The following is a 17,772-nucleotide window of genomic DNA, read 5'->3' on the forward strand; positions in this document are numbered from 1 at the left end:
CTGGCTTAGAGTGTATTGCCGTAATGGAGTCTGCTGCTGACAAGCACATCGCTGATCATTTTCCTGGACTCAGTGGAGATCCACGTAAAAAACTTCCAAAGCAGGCAAAGCGTGTGAAAGCAGGATGACAAGATGGCGTTGATTTGGCAGTTCATTGAGAGCGAGAGGTTTTGTACATGGGAAGTGGGTGGGGGGGGGGGCAGGCCACCAGGAGTCATCCCAGGTGGAGGGCTCGTTGTCCAGGATGAGGACCTTGGTCTTCTATGAGTTGAGCTTGAGGCAGCTGTCCTTCATCCAGGTGGTGACTGCATTCATACCATTGTCGAAGTTGCTCTTGGTGGCTGTGGATTCGCCTGTGTGGGAGAGAATCAGCTGTAAGTCGGCATAGGAGACTATGTTGAGTCCATAGCTTCTGACGATGGCTGCAAGCGGGCCATGTAGAGGTTGATGACGGTGGGGTTCAGGGAGGAGCCCTGAGGAACTCCGCAGCTGATCTCTGTGGGTTCCGAGTAGAATGGTGGAAGTCTGACTCTGTGATCGTCCAGTGAGGAAGGCCGAGATGTTCCCTGCTGAGAATGTGCACGCAGGGTGGATTATTGGGAGGTATTGTGAAGTTCTGGGTTGTAGCTGTAACAGACAACTTCTAAGGTCCACTTGTCTAATTTTTACTGCCAGCGATGAAAGAAATCCTGGAGCCTGCCCCCGACAGGTATTATGTGATAGTGGAAAATGGTAAGAGGAGTCGGAATTTGGAGGTGGCGGCACCTCTTATTATTGCCTCTTTAAACACCCTAGGTGTACCCTCTTGGTGACTTCTGTTGATAGGTCTGCTTCTGCCTCTAGTAGGAGGGAGTAGGGTCTATGGAGGTGGCCTTGGACCCTGCTGTATATTGGTGTCTCAAAAAAAAAAAGACACTAGGGGTTGAGGTCCGGAGGGCACTGATTGCCTTAGAGGTGTTCAGTCTCTCTTGATCTTCGCTAGTATGTGGACTACCAGCGCCCGAAGAGGTGTAGACCATCGAAGGGTAGGTTAAAAAGATGATGTTGGACCTTGGGTCTAAAACCAGAGATATGGAGCCACGCATGACATGGAAAATGGTCTTTTCTTCTACCACTAACTCCTGCCCCCTTTTCTTCTCTTCTCAGGGAGATGCTTAATGAGCCTCTGAATTTAATCCCAATGTGCCCTATCATATCTGGAGAGCAGGCAGACGGAGCCGGCAATCCTCCAGTGAATGGTAGTTCCTACTGCATCACTCTACCCAGCAGACCCTAGCTTCTTGTTCTGCTTGTCGGGTGGGGGAACTCCGCCCATGGCCTGAGCATTGGTGCACTTGTGTGATATGGCCCACAAGGGAACCTGGAGGGATGTGATCTCTGTTGTAAGGTGGGTCAATGGGGAAGGGTTTATATTTTTTCTCCACCTGGGAGTTACCACCCTCACCTTTACAAGTTCCTGTGAAGGTGTCTGTGGTAGACTTCAGCATTCCCTTCTGCATGGGGAGGAACTAAACTGTTCTTTGGGATGTGGACCGTGACTCCAGCAAAAAGGCCTCTTTCTGCTGGAGGATATGCATGGCCACCTTATGACATGAATCTGCCCTCTGTAACTCTGTACACTGTGGCATCGTCTGGGGGTGATTTTCTAATGGGACAGTGATCCTTGTCAGTATCTCCTGGAGGATATTTATCAGTCATACCAATGGTCATCGGTGGACACCAGATCAAACAGCGCATCATAAGGGTGGGTTGGGTGGAAAGAGAACTCAGGGGGACACTGGTGAGTGTATAGGTGATTATGTATGGGGTGATAAAGTGGTGAAGTAGGAGGTGTTAGAGAAGGAGGCGGTGCAAATGGAAGGGGGCTGGAGCCCCTACCCGTGCGTCACTTGAGCTCAGGGAGGCTCCAAAGCAAGCTCTGCCTCAAAAGTCACTTTCCTTTTCCGATTAAATGTCTCCACAGGCCTAGGAGGCAGCTTCTTGGAAATCTTGTCGGTCTGAAGATGTATAAACCAGTGCCTCTGTCTTCCATCCAACTCCTCCTGCAGCCACTGAAAGGTGGTGCTCTGCCTCGACTTGAGACTGGGTGGGAAGCTTGGTGAATGTTTCGGTGCAGACATAACTGAACTTTCTGGTCAAGGCTTTTGTAGGGGGCCCAGATGGAGTGGAGACAGTGGAAGCCTCTTGTTTCTCTTCCTCATTGTTGAAGTCGGAAGAGCAATCCGCCTCCAGGCTGACCGATGGCTGTTGGGGTGGATTGCCCAAGGGGCCGGCTTCTTCGTCTTCCTCAACATCAAGTGAAGGCTGTTCACCGAATATATTGGAAGTCATCAGAGGCATACCACTGCATCTTCTAGTGGGGCCACCTTCACTCCCATTTACACCAAAGAGTCTTCATCAGAAGGTGAGGCAGGCCTTGCACACAGTGTTGTCATGGTCAGGAGAAATGCAGAAGTTACACACCTCGTGGTGATTGCTCTATGGAAGTTTTGCATTGCACTGAAGGCAATATTGGAAGGGCGTCCATTCCAACACTCTGCATGCATTCTCTAGTAAGAAGTCCTTGATGTGAGGGGCGCACAGTCCAGAAGGTCCTGCCGTTTATGCATGGATAATAAATCTGTATCCAGGAAGTGATGGGTGGAAAACATAGTTAAGTAAAGTTTCTTATACTAAAATCGACACAACCGGTTGGACCTACACCAAAAACAAGACACCGAACTCAGAGCCCCGTTCAGTACACGTCTGAACCAGATGGGAGAGAACACAATCTCATCATCAACAACATTTACTTTGGATATTAGATCCATAAAACATATATGCAGTTTGACCAGACAACAGCTGAGATTCTATATACAATGAAATAAGTACTACACATAAATGGTCTTCCTATATTAAAACAGCTTTAAAGTGCATTAGTGCAATTCATGCAATTCAACACACATAAAACATAACTATGAGATTAAAGAATCTAACATGAAATCGGTGCCCATGCGCATTGCCAACTAAGGGACGATTCACTGTTATACATCGTAACTCGAAAGACTTCTTTGAAGAAAAACAACTATCAAGTGTGTGTGATTGTGTGTGTGTCTGCGACCATATATAGACTCCCTTTGTTGCTTTTAATTTGTCCAATGGACAGCATTAGCTATCAATCAATCAATCAATCAGGGGTTTATAGAGCACTGCTACTCACCCATGAGGGTCTTGAGGCTATATGGTGGAAAAGTGCATTGTGATTGCAATTATCATCTATCATGAACGCCAAATGCTGAAAAGGCTGGAGTAAAGCTGGGGAAATTTTCAGAGTACCACTTGTGAGTTTTAATACAGAAAATGGAAAATGAAATGCTAACGTATATATTTACTGTCATACTGTACTGATAAATAAATGTGAAAAAAATTGTGTAACAAAGCTGGTCCCCTCAAGAGCCCCCTCCCTAAGTGTGAATCACGATGGACTGGAGATATTAATCTTAAGACTACTTGATTTACAATTATAAAGTAGGTGTATTGTGCTACAGACCGACAAGAGCAGATAAGAGGAAACATAATGTAATAGGGTAATGTAAAACAGTTCAGAATTAATGAAGCAACTGTTACCAAACATGCATGAAAGATTAGAAAGACAGCATTACCTTTATGTTTAGATTTCTTTTTACCCGCGATAGATGGACAAGCCAAAGCCTCACCAAAGACTGCATCATTATTTGAATGGAAAAATGCAGCTGCGGGAGAACAAACATTCAACGTCAGACAATATTTAAATTATTTGTAATACACAACTGCTATATGAGCTACCCAGGATCCGTTTCTAATAAGGGACAGAAGGGTCATGCCCTTCCAATTTTGTAAAGCCATGTGGATTGAAAAAACAAGTAGCATCCACTTAACTTTAATAAAAGAGTGCCTTTGCTTGCCTGATGTGATGTTTCCTAAGCGTGTCCTCACATCAGGCAGGTAATCGGGTAGTTTTACAAAGGCATATACGCTACTGCGTGTAGGACGGTGGCTCTTTATACAGTGGACCAAAAAGAGGCAAACTGTGTAAAGAGTACATGCAAACCCCAAAGGAATGACTGAGGCACATATGACAGTCCAAATGCTCTCATTTGTGGTAGTGTGGGCGAGAGGTTAGGCATATCAGTGGGTAGGGCTAAGTATTTATTGCACACACATAGGCACATTCAGTAAAGAAATCCGGCACCAACATTTAAAAATAACCCAGTTTTATATGAATTTAGATATCATTGGAATGAGGTAAGTACTTTTCGAGCTATTAATTTTTACAGTTTTCATAACTCGACACTGCAATGTCTGGGAGCGGTAATATCCTATGGGGGAAATACAGGCACTGCATTTGGGCAGTTCACACCGATTTACAAGACTGTTCACTGGGACTTAAGGTGAGTATGGGGCAAGGTCAAAGACTACACCAACAGGTCACCTCGAGAGGCTCTGGGGTGTCTGGCTGCAAAGGTATGCTACAGCATGAGGTGTTCCATTCACTTTGATGGATAATAGTTCAGTCGGAAAAAGGCTGCAAGCTGGGACTGGGGGAATCCACATGGGGGCTCGACCCTTGAGATCCTCGGGCACGCAGGGACACCGTTGGTCCACTTCTCCTAGGGCTGTGGGGCTCAGGTGCAGTACTGTATTTTGGCTTTGGATTGGGTGCTGGAGTCAATCGCGGTTGGAGGGGGCCTGCAGAAAGAGGCTGCATGCGGAAACTGGAAGTCCATTCTGGGTAAACCCAAGGGTGGGCTTTGCTCTTTTGGGTCGGATGACACAAAATGCACCATCAACTCTCTTGGACTTAGGCTGTGGATCGGGGTGCAGAGGTACTTTGAGGAATTCGGGGAACAGCGGTCGATATCTCACTTTGTTCTGCAGAAAAGGGACAAACAGAACAGCTGGGCCACTCTTGGTGTGGGTCTCACTGTCCCTATAGTCCCTCAACGTGCAGATTGGTTTTCCTTGGCGAAGATGTTTGGTCTAGTGACAACAAGCCTTGGTTGCTGCTGGTTGCGTCACCGACTGCAAGAGGTCCAGCATCTCAGGTATTGGTGTTGTGCAGCTCAGGTTGGTCCTGGCATCCCCACACTTGGAGGGAGGACTCTTCCTGAGCAGCTGCAGCGTTGGATGTCCTGTGAGCAGCAGGTCGGTGTTCTAGCCGTTGCTTCTTTGGTGCCTGCGGCTGGAGGGTAGCAGCTCTTCTACTCCAAGGGAGTTCCTTTGGCATTTGTCGAAGCATTGGCAGCCCTCCGGGTTTCTTGTATTCTACACAGCGTCTAAACCAGTGGTTTGCTCCATGAGAGTCGTGAGCAGCAGACAGGCTGGCAGGGTTGGCACAGTTGTGTTCCACAGTTTAGTAGTCTTTGTTCACCCCTTCTTTTGTGTCTGTAAAATTCTGAAGTCCTGGTATCAGGTGGTCCCATAAATACTGAATTTGTGGGTGTTAACAAGAGTGAGGGGCAGTAGCCAATGGGGTAACTTACCCCATGGTCACTACACCCCCTAGATGACTACTTCCTTTGGGGAGTGGACATCACCCTGTCTCAGAGTTCCTAATTCCACCATGCAAGAAGATGGAATTTCAAAATTTGTGTTCATGCTAGAAGTGTATCCAGCCTGGCAGTGCAACATGGCTCTTGCATAGCTAAATTTCCCATATTCCCTGGGACCAGATTGGCCCAAGGGAGGAGTGGCATTTCCCCCTGTCTGGGGAAATTTTGGTTGCATATCAAAGGCGGCAGAGGCCTTTGAAACCTCCTGCACTGATATGCTCATGTACTAGCCTTCCTGCAGGGGTAGGTGATAACAACTCTTTCCAGGGCAGGCATTGTTCATGACTTCCGAGAGTGCTTCTCTCACCACCTAAGGGGGCCGGAAACTTGTCTATGGTGGCAGGCTGGACTGTATCAGTCAGCTAGCACACTAGAAAGCTAGTAGGCTTCAGAGGGTACCTCTAAGGTACGCTCTGGGTGTATGTATTAATAAACCAACACAGGAATCAGTGTGGGTTTATTAATATGAGGTGTTTTATACCTAAATCCATTGGTTTAAGTGAAGTCATTTTGAAGCTGGGAAACTCGTTTTGAGCAGTGCCCAATACATACTGTAAGATTGCTTCCTTGTTCACTTGTACTGTTAGTAATAGAACTAACTGGCCAGCACAGGGGCATATCTGCTCATGGTGAGATGTCCTTACATGTAATATAAGGAACTCTGCCTTATGTAAGGCCTGCTGTAGGGGTGACTTACAAATATTACATGCAGTGTTAGGAGACATGGCACACAGGAGTGTGTCATGGTACGTTTCCACTTTTCAGAGCACTTTGTCACGCTGCCTGCAGTGGCAGTCAGTATGAGTTTGGTGCTGGATCCCTTAGAGTGGCACAAGATTTGCCGCAGTTCTTAGGGACCCTCTTTAGTATCTATGCCCTAGGAACCAGAGTTACCAATTACTAGGGACTTAGAGGTGCTAAAGGCCTGATCACTTGGTGATCAAGAGACCAGTCGTCTTGACTTGAGAAAGAACACTGGCACTGGGGACCTGCTCAGCAGGAATGAAGAACCCAGGGCACCTCGGTCAAAGTGTCATCAAATACCAGACAAAAAGTGGGGAAACTACTGCAATAAAAACCCAGTTTCCTACATTGTGCATGTGCAAATTATGGTGATTTGTAAGCAAGCTTTGCAGGCTGACACGGTGCCATGCCTGGCTTGCAGTACTTGGGGGTCTTCATGGACCCCCCACCGATGACGGAAAGCAGCGTCTGATATTGAAGCAGCTTGGGCGTGTACAGTGTCACCCTATACTCCCAAGGTGCATGTCGATTCTTGCTTAAGCTGCCTTCACCACACCCTTTTCCAAGTCGTCACAGGGTGGGGCGTGATCAGCTAGCACAACTGACACCATCCAACCCTGTTAGGAGTTGGAAATTGGAGGGGGCTACAGGAGACTAGCTTCGCAATAGGGCATGCCAGTCCATGAGAGACCTAACATCACAGAGAAAGGACTCTATGACATTAGGTCACATGATGTAAACAGATACACTGAGCATGCACTCTGCCTCTGTTCAGAGCGTTTCAGTAAAGCGTGCGTTTGCTATTGGTTTGCACTGGAATGCTATACCTCCACCTGGTTGCGTCCCCGCCTGCTGGGACTGGATCCAACAAACAGCACAGGACTAGACGAGGAAAATACTTCCCTGGCCTCACCCTCTTCCAGGTGTAGGAACTTGGCTCTTTATACAGTATATCAAAAAGTGGTATACTATGAAAAGAGTCCAGGTATTCCTTATAAGTCGACAGGGCAAGTCAAGCAGCCACAGGCTTATCAGAGAGGAGTTTTAGAAAACTGCTGCACACACAGGCAATAAATGATGCACATGACACAATAAGGAGATCCATACATATTTATAAAAATATGTATCTTTATGTATAATTAGGCACCAAAATCATTATGATCAGGTAAGTAAGTTTTGAGATAGAAATATTAACAGATTTAAAAAAATCTAAAACTTAGTGCAAATTCTATGTCAGGACCGGAGGCGAGGATTATACTGATCTTTCTTCATTTATTGCATAGCAGCCAATTTAAAGAACAATAAACTACCATTCCCAAGAACCAAAAGGGAATGTCAATGGAACGAAGATCATAACAATAGAGTGCTCGTAGATAGAGAGTCCGATCCGATGCACCAATCAGAAGTCCCCAGGGTCTTGATAGTCCTCTGTCCCTGTCCATGATTCCTCTTTCTTCGCTGCTAGCAGCCAAGATAAGACTACCTTTCTTTCTGGCGCATTCTATTTTCTGCTTATTTCATGTATATGCTTTTGTTTTGCTGATTACACTGATGCGCGCTATTATTGTATTTCCTTGACCCTTGTTATAGGTTTCACAGGTCGCGTTGGCTCGCAATCTCCTTCCGTTGCCGTTTCCCTCACGGCGTGGTGTGTGGGCGCGCGCAACATTTTAGTCAGAAGTGCGTCGCCCGTTTTGACTGTTTCTGCCGCTTTTGTGCTTTAGTATTTACTTTGTTGTTTGCTTCTTAGCGGGCCGCCGCTATTCGGCGCTCCGCTCAGGCCATGGGAGTCTTTAGCTCCCTAGCGGCCGTAACTCGGTGCTGACTCGCGGTGTCCTCGTGACACCGCCAGAGGGTGCCTATCGGCGTCTCTGACGCGGCGTGCGCGCTTGGGATTCCGCGCATTCATGCTGGCGCATCGGAGCCCAGCACTGTCTCGCCGCGTGAGTCCTGTCTCTATCTGCCTGAATGCCCCTGACAAGGGTCTGTATCTTGCCTTTAGGCAAATTTTGTTGATTCTCTACACGCCTTCCTTGAACGCCCGTTTACTGGATCAGTACCCGCCATTAGGCAGTGCTATTATTAAACTATCTGTGGGGGGTTCTGTACTTATAGGCCAATAACGCTCTGTTTTCAGGGTCTGTAGAGCAGTTTTTCTGCAAGGACCCTTTTGGCAGACTGCCCTTTTAAATTTGGCACCTGGGCTGTTGGGGTCCTAGGCTTTCGGAGCCTTCTATTGCGTACACTGTCTGCCCACATCCCGCCTGAAATCCAGCCCCCTTTTATCTGAGGCTTACCGCCTCCTTGGCCGTATTTCTTTGACAAGAGTCACACTCTTCCTCCATATGGCAACCTATCAGGACGAAGCCTATCGGAATGATGAATGGGACGAAGATCCCTTGGCGGCGCTTCCCTGGGGCGATGACTTTTAGGATGCGGTGGACGAGTCCATCCACAAAGCAGAAGAGCAGGCCAGGACCCCCCTTGAGGAGCGCCTGTCCCGAAAAATCGACCAAGCTTGCGAATGGCTAACCAGAGCGGCGCAAGCCTCTTCTACTGGTCCTGCTCCCCCTGGCCCTGCCGTGGATACACAGGAACTACCACCTAAACGAGCTAGAGATGCTGGCGCGGATTCTGACGCCTTCTCCTGCCTTAAGCGGCCTTTTCTTGCGAGTTGTGTGCCTCCAGCAGGTTCCCCTGCGGCTCCACATGCACTCCCCTCTACTTCGGCGGATGGGGACCCCGGGGACCATGGGGATGGGGATGCCTCTCCTGACAGTCCCGACCTTGGCTCCCTTCCAAGTCGGCGTCAGCCACTTCTGAAACCAACTTGTGTGCAGATATGCTGGACCCGGACGATGTCCTACACCCTCGCTCCTCAGACTGGGCCCCGTCGGAGAAGGTCGCCCAATATGTAGCCAGCAGGATCCCCCGCCCGCTTGAGCCAGCTACCCGGAACTGCCTTAGGGCAGTGTCCCCACCCTTCCTTGGAGGGGAAGGTAGCCGCCACGCCGGAGATTGACCCCAGAATGTCTACCTTCCTCCAAAAGTTTGTTAAGGACCCCAAAAAGGGCATAGACAGGTCCTGCGCACCTGTCAAGATAAGTTTTTGGATGTCTTGGGGCCCGCTACCAAGATCCTTGATATGGCGGAAGAAGCGAAGGCCTCAGGTTCCCTCATTTCTCTGGATCACCTCTCCTCATGGGCCCAGCGCGTTGTGGTGTTCCTCGGGGGAACGCCAACTGCGCGATTTCCACTGAACGCCGCAGGTCCCTTCTCATCAAGGTCGACCTCAAGTTGGGGTACCTAGCGGATACTGAGGCAGGCCCAGTTGCTCAGGGAGGCCTTTTCGGCGAACCCTTTATTAAGGAACTAGGGAGGTTCGTTAACACCTTCACCTCCCTAGATAGGGCCCAATCTTCCATTCGGAAAGTGTTTCGCCCCCGGGTTTTCCGAGGAGCCGGACGAGGTAGGGGCCACTCATCCGGCCGTGCAAATCATGGCAGAGGGCAGGGCTCCAATCAAGGGCAATATCATGATCAAGCCCGCTTCGGAAATTTCTATCCCACCCGCGGACGATGAGGCAGAGGTGGCAGAGGAGGAGGCAGAGCCAATTCTTCCAGTGAGTGTTCTCCCTTCTTCCCTTCTAAAAAGTGGGGGCCGCCTGGCGCATTTTTTCCCCAATGTGGACTTCTGCCACGGGGGATGCTTGGGTCCTGCCGACAGTAAGGGGATTTCATATACAATTTCTAGGCACTCCTTTGCAACTCACTCCCCCCCACCCTCTTTCCTTTTCCGAGGCAGACCAGGAGATTCAGGCCCTTCTCAGCAAGGGGGCCATAGTAGAAACCCTTCCTCATCCCAGGGGTCTCCTCAGCAATCTTTTTCTTGTGGACAAGGTAGATGGGGGTCGGCGTCTGGTTATCAATTTACCGGAATTCAACGAGTGGGTGGTTTACCGCCAATTCAAAATGGAGGGAATTCACCTCCTTCAAGACATTCTCAGACCAGGCGACTGGATGGCGTCTCGACCTCAAGGACACTTATTTAGCAGTTCCCATCTTTTCCCCTCATCGCGGTTTTCTTCAGTTTCCCTGGCGTGACAAAACTTATGAGTTCACCACCCTTCCCTTCGGGCTGTCTTCCGCACATTGGTGTTTCACCACGGTTTTGAGGCCAGTGATAGAATGCCTTCGGGCGTCCGGAATGAGGCTCATTGTGTATCTGGACGATAGTTTGTTAATGGCGCAGGATGCCAGAACGCTATCTCGTCATCCGCAGACAGGGGTGGACCGGCTTCAGAACCTAGGGTTTGTGATAAACGAATCCAAGTCCACTCTGATACCCTCCCAGAGGGTTGTTTTAGTAGGTTTCTTGATAGACTCAGTGGAGTCCACTCTCAGTCTTCCTTTTCGCAAGATGACGAAGATTCGCCACGAGATTCGGAGGGATCTCACCTGGTCTCAGATTTCCCTCAGACAGCTCGCTCGGATAGTGGGCCTCCTGTCCGCCTCCATTCAGGCGATCTTTCCGGGCCCGCTCCATTACAGAGCGCTTCAGCGGCTCAAGGCAGCCCATCTTCGCAAGGGCCGCCCTTACTCTTACAAGGTGTGCTTGATTCCATACACCAGGAAGGAACTTCAGTGGTGGCTAGCCAACATGGAGGCCTGGAATGGTCGAGCCATTTTCGGATCCGCGCTAGATATAGTTATCGAATCCGACGCAAGCAGATCCGGCTGGGGCGCAACCTGCGGAGACTTCACCACGGGAGGTGTGTGGTCGAATTCGGAGCATGGTTTACACATCAACTGTCTGGAACTGTTGGAGGGCTCGTTCGCGATCAGGTGATGGACAAAAGACTCTGTTCGCTCTTGCGTCTTTCTCAGGATGGACAATGTCTCCGCAGTCCGTTATATCAATCACTTGGGGGGCCAGCCCCGAAATGGTGGGGGATCCACGGACAAGTGGGGAAGCTGAGGGGACCCCGGGAAGGGCATAAAAGCCGGTGGAGGACCCAACAGCGAACTGCTGAAAAGAGTGTCCGAGGACTTAGGCCGCTGGGATGGCGAGGAACCCTCCCTGGAAGATGCCAGTTAAAAAGCAACAATGCGGCACGCTGTCTCCGGAAAGGAAGAAACCAGCAGCTGACAAATCTCCGGAAAGGAGGGAACGTCCTCAGGAGACGACGAAAGGACCCAACGCCGGCACGGCGCCATGGAATCCGTCACAGGCACCGGCTCGACGTCAAGCGGCGCCGGAGTGGGCATTGGCGGCGCTAAGACGACCTCCACCACCACAGGCTCCCCAGAAGGACGGGATGGAATCGGAGCCGGGTCGGCCAAAGAGCGGTGGTGAAATGGCGCCGGCTCGAACTCAGGCCGCACGCGGAGAGGACCGAGAGGGACTCGGGAAAGCACACCAGGCCCCTGCCTCCACCCGCGGCACTGCCAGGGCCGGGGAGGAAAGCCTTTGGCGCTGAAACTGCGCCGACTCGGCCTCTAGTGAGGCAACCGCCGGCTCAGAAGGCCGAGGGGAACTCAGGGACGAACCCTGAGTCCTAGCGGCCTCTTGCAATGCCTCAGGGAGCCTCGGAGAGATTTGCGGCGAGGCAGGGACGCCAGGTGCCGAAGAGTAGAGCCCCGAAGAACTACCCCTTGACGACATCACCCCCATCCAACCTGAAGCCGAAACTTGCCTCCGCGCAAGGCCCCATGCGAGGCAAGGGATCCGCAAACGTCTCATTTGGGCCCTAGTCGCCAGATGCCCGGAAAAGGCGGATAGGGTGGCGACTGACGGGGGTGCACGTCCCGGGAGGGACCCGCGTCATCTGCCGAAGGAGGACAAGGCCGCAGAGACAAGCTGCAGGACCTACCAGTTGGCGAGGGCGCACTTGAAGTCTCGGTGAAGGGTGACGTCGCAGCCGAAACCGGCGGCTCCTGGTTTCCGAGGTGGAGGATGGACGCTGGGACAACACTGACCTGGACAAGCAGGCCGACAGCAATGTCATCCGACGCTCTCGCCGTGACTTGAGTTTGAGGTCCTGACAGGCGTCGCAGTCCATAGAGTCATGGTGCTCGCCCAGACACCACATACAAATCAGGTGAGGGTCCATTGCCGACATCTGAAGTGCACAGGAGGTACACGTCTTGATGCCCGAAGACATTTGCACACTGTTCCAAAAACACAAAGCGTGAAAGAGAAGGCCTGAAAACAGGCCAGGACACCATCCGGATTCGCGTTGCACACGGAAATGAGAAAAACTGATGTCAGCGCCGGGGTGGGGTTTATGTGACCTCGCTGACGTCACGCGGTACGGCCCCCGGTGCGCAGAGATGCTGTGGCAAAGAAAATTTTCCGGATCCAGTCTCACGCCTGGGGATAATTCTATGTTAAGGAATCTGCGGCTAGTAGTCTCTATCAGATGTTATCAATTAATTTCTTCATTAATTTTATAATTTAACTAGGGGTAACAAGTGATATTACATGGCCCAAATGGGACAAGGCCTGGTTAGCATTGGCAAGCATGGTGGCCAAGAGAAACCTAGCTAGATTGTGGGGTAGCGATGTGGTACCCACAGTGGAAGAGTGGGAGAACAACCTCGATTGGTGCCAGAGGGCGGAGAAGGTGATCTATAAGCGCAGAGGATGTCCGAGGAAGTGGGAAAAAATGTTTTATAATTTAAATCAAGATTCATATATTTCGAATATGTACACATTTTCATATATTTTGCCTATAGTCTCATCGTGTCACTCTAATTGGGTCAACTATGATCAGCACAATATTTGACAATTTTATTCTCAAAAATGTCCCCAAAACTATTTCTGAAGTCTTATCCATGTGAAACTAAAAAACACTATGCACACATTTCCCACATATCATATCACTTACTAAAAGTTTCACAGTCAATAAAGTATCGAACATAAAAGATGATTCTGTTCAAAAAGTGCTACTGGCCCAACGTGACACTATTGATGCGAGGAGGACGTTATAAGTACAAAACTATTTAGAAAATCAAGCACAATCACTTCAGCAGCTAGTAAAGCTCCCTAATGCAAAGCTTTATTACCTTTACTTTTAGGTTTCTTTCCTACTGTACAAGGTGATCCAGCTAAAGAAGCTGCAAAGTCTTCATCTTGCTGTAAACAGCGAACTGCAGTGTTAAGAGACACACATGTTAAATATAAAATAAGAAAATTATTTTAACGTTATCACCTCTCATGTCATGCACAAATAACCAACATGACAAGTTGGGTCTATTTGAAACCTTTTCCATTTTATCACTGTGCAAGTGAACAGTACTCACTTTGAAGGTGCCACACATTTGCACCATTACTCTGACTGGTCTAACCATATGTTATAAACAGCACACCAGACCCATTCTTATTAGTTTGCATATATTTCTAATCAGAGGGACTCAAAAGTTCCCAAAATATGTGGGAATGTTGAGAGAAGATAAGGAACTTGAAGGAACACAATGCTAAAAATAGCTTTTTTCTTTCAAAAGGATAGTATTGCTGCTTTCCATCAATTTCTTAAGGATTTTCCCAGCAAATTTGAACAAAGGCAACTCAGATAACAAGAAGAAAAACATATATCCAAAAACTATTTTAAACCATTGATCATTCTAACAAAGCCTACGCTGCAATTGTCAAGCTTAAGTAACCATTTAGCAAAAATAAGCAACACAACCAAAGTGGTAGCTTTTCAAATCTCCAAGGAAGGAACAGAGCCCACAAAAGTTGGTTTCTGCTCCCTCTACATAGCTCACGGAGTCTCTTCACTGCCTAAGCAATAAAGTTGGGCACTATGGAGACTAATTTACATAGAAATATGTGACAACACTGAGCAGAAAACATGAGTGTTACCCTTACGCTCCCCTGTGTTTACAAGATAACTCCATTCACCTGCAGGGTGAGACTTTGCCATCTTATCTGTAACAAGTGCAGAAGGGACCCAAATACAACTTTGCTACAGACACTCTTCGACTTTTGTCTGCCTATATATGTAAATAGGTATAAGAAAGGATTACAACTCCTGCATGCATTATAGGGAGAGGGTTCTAACAATAGGTAGTCGATAGGTTCCATTTCAGCTTGGGAAGGGGAGATATTTAAAAACAACAAGGAGTGAGCCTACATCATGACTTTCTAAATCTGCAGATGCCTTAAAACTGTTTAACAAAAGGAAGGGTCCTGAGATTAGACCAAGGGTTAAATAAGCAGTTTCTGGTTTTCACCAACTGGACAAATACGCAGTTGAGGAACTTCTAAAAGAGTTGCTTGCTGATAATCCTTGCAGAGTCTCGTGATAAATAATAGGTGGCTCCCAAACATATTTGGCACTTTTTTTTGTTGTAAAATTTGAATTTCCAACAATTCTTATAGAAATACAAAATTGAAAATAACATTGATTCAGCTCATACATATCACACAATTGACTAGTTATCCTTGTAAAAACAAACACAAAACAAATAAAATTCCCTCACAACTTATATATTCTAAAACACAAACATTTCCACCCAAAATTCTTTGGTCAACATAGCCTTTTTACATTATTAATTTATTATAATACTCTGCAAGGAGACAGCATGTAACATAAAAAACTAATAAGACTATAAACACTTTTAACACTGCCTCTTTTTTTGTAACAATATATATCTTGCCATTGAGATTGAGGTCTAGAGTCTTCATTGAGAGTAAAGTGACTCGTGTCATAGTTTTTATTTTTAACAGATTTTATTGAGGTTTTTAGATACAAGCTAGGTATACAGATACAACTCTCGTATTTCGTGAGCCACAAGAACCATCGTGACTCGTGCCATTGTAGAGTCATGAAGAGGTGACTACACAGCTACTTATTAAACTAACCAGCGCTACGATAAGGGCAATCTGCAAGGCAGGGTGGAATGTGAACTGCCAGAAGAGACAACATATGCTATCTCTTTCACCTTTTTACCAACATTGCTACTGTGTTGCGCATAACCTGAAGTCAGGAGCACCAGTTGGCCCCCATTTTTAACAACTCTGCAAATGCAGTGTACTTGGTAAAATTGATGAAACTGTATAATTTAGATTCATATTCAATGAAACTATAATTAATTGGTGCTGAAATCTGTTCCAGCACTTGAATGCATCATGTTGCACTAATCAACGAATTTCATTAAGTAGGTCTGAGCATGTAACAATATCATTATAACAATAAGTCTTACTGCCAGCAAATGTTCTCAATGTGTTATCATGCCAAGACCTATGTGACATTCTCAACCGCCTCTATTGGCAGAAATGTTGGCGTTTGTTATTCCATAACAACTCACTAATGTCAGCAGACAGAGGCTCAGACTTTTTTTTAAAAAACTATCTAATACATCTGTCAAAGTATTTTGCACCATAAATATTCTGGATTTGCACAGGGTACTGGAAGGCCTACTGTTACAAGTAGATAACATAGCATTTCCTATAAGAAACCTTACTGTACAAAATCGGTATGAAAAAAATTAGACTATGATGATCATAAAGCGACAATAAAAAACACAAAAAAGTATACCTTTTGGTTTTGAAGGCATCAATTCTTCATCCTCTGAATCACTGCTCAACGTATATATCACTTTTTTGGCTTGCAGCCTGGAATAAAAGAACAAGACATTAACTTAACAGCTAACATACATATGAAATGGGTGAGCTGGTTCACGGGATAATTGCTACCCAGAACATTAGCAAAAGTTGGGGAGTTAGCACGAGAAGCATGGGTGATACTACTGGGTGTCTGCTGTAGACATCCTGTGATAGGCCAAGTGTGGGTCTCCCTATTTTTAGATCCCACTTTAGCAATTATTCCATGTCTGACCAAAACAGGTCCAAGCTGCTAGGGTTTATGGCCTCCACCAGCTAGACTGGTGATCACAGGAATTTTGCACTCTCCTGGGTCATTTTTTTAGTTGCTAGTCTCATACACAGAAAATTAATTTAGCTCTGCTCTGTGATCATCTCGATACCTCTCGCCCCTCACTGCCTTCAGAAGTTGAACCAGCAGTGAGCTTATTCAATTCATGGATTGAAGAAGGTGTTGCTCTTTCAACCAAATCAGGTCGCGTCTGTAGAGTTCGCTCCTCCCCTTCTAAACCCTGGTTCTCCAACATCCTCCGTGATCTTAAATCAGGCTGCAAAAAACTCGAAAGACGTTGGAGACAAGCATACCTCCCCGAGGCCAAGAAAGAACTTAGAACAGCTCAAAAGAAATATTATGCTGCAATTAAAGCGGCAAAAAGCTCATACTATGAAGGGCGCATTTCCAAGGCCAATAACAACAGCGCAGAAATCTTTGCTGTTGTCAAAAGTTTTGTTTCCCCTTGCGCCGCTCACCCTCTTCTAGCCTCATCGGCAAAATGGTGTGAAGAACTCTGTGTTTTTTGTGGAAAAAATTGACAAAATCCAAGATGATCTGCTTACTGTATGTAACAATTTTCCAGCCTCCATGACTACTCCTGCTCCCACTATGCCCACTTCTACGGACCAGTTTGCCCTCTTCACTCCAGTGAATACAACTGAGGTCGTGAAAATTCTGGCTACCTTAAAATCAGGTTCCCCTGTGGACCCCTGCCCAGCCAGAGTCCTTGCAGGCCTGGCTAACACAGTCGGCCAAGAGGTGACGCATATTGTGAACCTCTCTTTTTCCAGCGCCACAGTCCCAGCTTGCTGGAAACAGGCAAAACTGCTACCACTCCTTAAGAAAAATGGCCTAGATCCAAAAACTCCCGCTAACTTCCGGCCCATTTCTTTACTGCCAGGTCTAACAAAGATATGCGAAAAAGCTGCATTTTCACAGCTGGACCGATTCGTAGAAAACTCTCAAGCTCTCCACCCTGCGCAATCAGGCTTTAGAGCTGCTTTCAGCACAGAGACGGCCCTAGTTGAGGTCTCTGAGGCTATTCGTGAGTGCTTAGACGGAGGTGGCAGAGCGGCGCTGATTTTATTGGACCTCTCTGCCGCCTTCGATACGGTCCCTCACTCCCTCCTACTTACCAGACTAGCAGATATAGGCATAACTGGCCCTGCCCTCGGATGGCTAAGATCTTTCTTAGATGACAGGTCCCAGCAAGTGTGGATGCCACCTTTCTCTTCCTCTCCCAAAAAACTCTCAACTGGCGTACCTCAGGGCTCCACCTTAAGCCCCCTGCTTTTTAATGTCTATATGACCCCCCTTATCTATCTTGCGGAACAGCTAGGGGCCAAAATTATGGCCTACGCCGATGATACCCAGCTCTTGTTTACATGGCCCAAAAACAACCTGGACACAACGAGAGTCCAATTCTGCTTATCATCGGTCTTCCGCTGGCTGGCCTTGGCTCAACTTAAGTGTAATGAGAGCAAATCTGAGATTCTGCTGTACGGCTCCTTCCCAGATAATTTCTATGATTCTCTCTGGCCCAGCGATTTTCCCAGCCCCAAATCCACAGGTGGA

The 17,772-nt window shown here is 47.6% G+C and overlaps 1 protein-coding gene across 2 annotated transcripts in view; it reads right to left on the reverse strand.

Annotated features, from left to right (window-relative positions):
• Window positions 1-17,772, reverse strand: part of HLTF (helicase like transcription factor) — a 498,779-nt gene that overhangs the window by 284,651 nt on the left and 196,356 nt on the right. Inside the window, exons 15-17 of one of the 2 annotated variants that reach the window (XM_078667983.1) lie at window positions 15,859-15,935; window positions 13,382-13,465; window positions 3,642-3,731 (exon numbers count right to left, since the gene is read on the reverse strand). In XM_078667983.1, the coding sequence (XP_078524109.1) occupies window positions 3,642-3,731; window positions 13,382-13,465; window positions 15,859-15,935 (251 nt within the window). The remainder of the gene's footprint in view (window positions 1-3,641; window positions 3,732-13,381; window positions 13,466-15,858; window positions 15,936-17,772) is intronic. The other variant, XM_078667984.1, reaches the window with a different exon arrangement.

This window comes from Lissotriton helveticus, chromosome 11 (assembly GCF_964261635.1).
Source record: "Lissotriton helveticus chromosome 11, aLisHel1.1, whole genome shotgun sequence".
Classification (NCBI taxonomy): domain Eukaryota; kingdom Metazoa; phylum Chordata; class Amphibia; order Caudata; family Salamandridae; genus Lissotriton; species Lissotriton helveticus.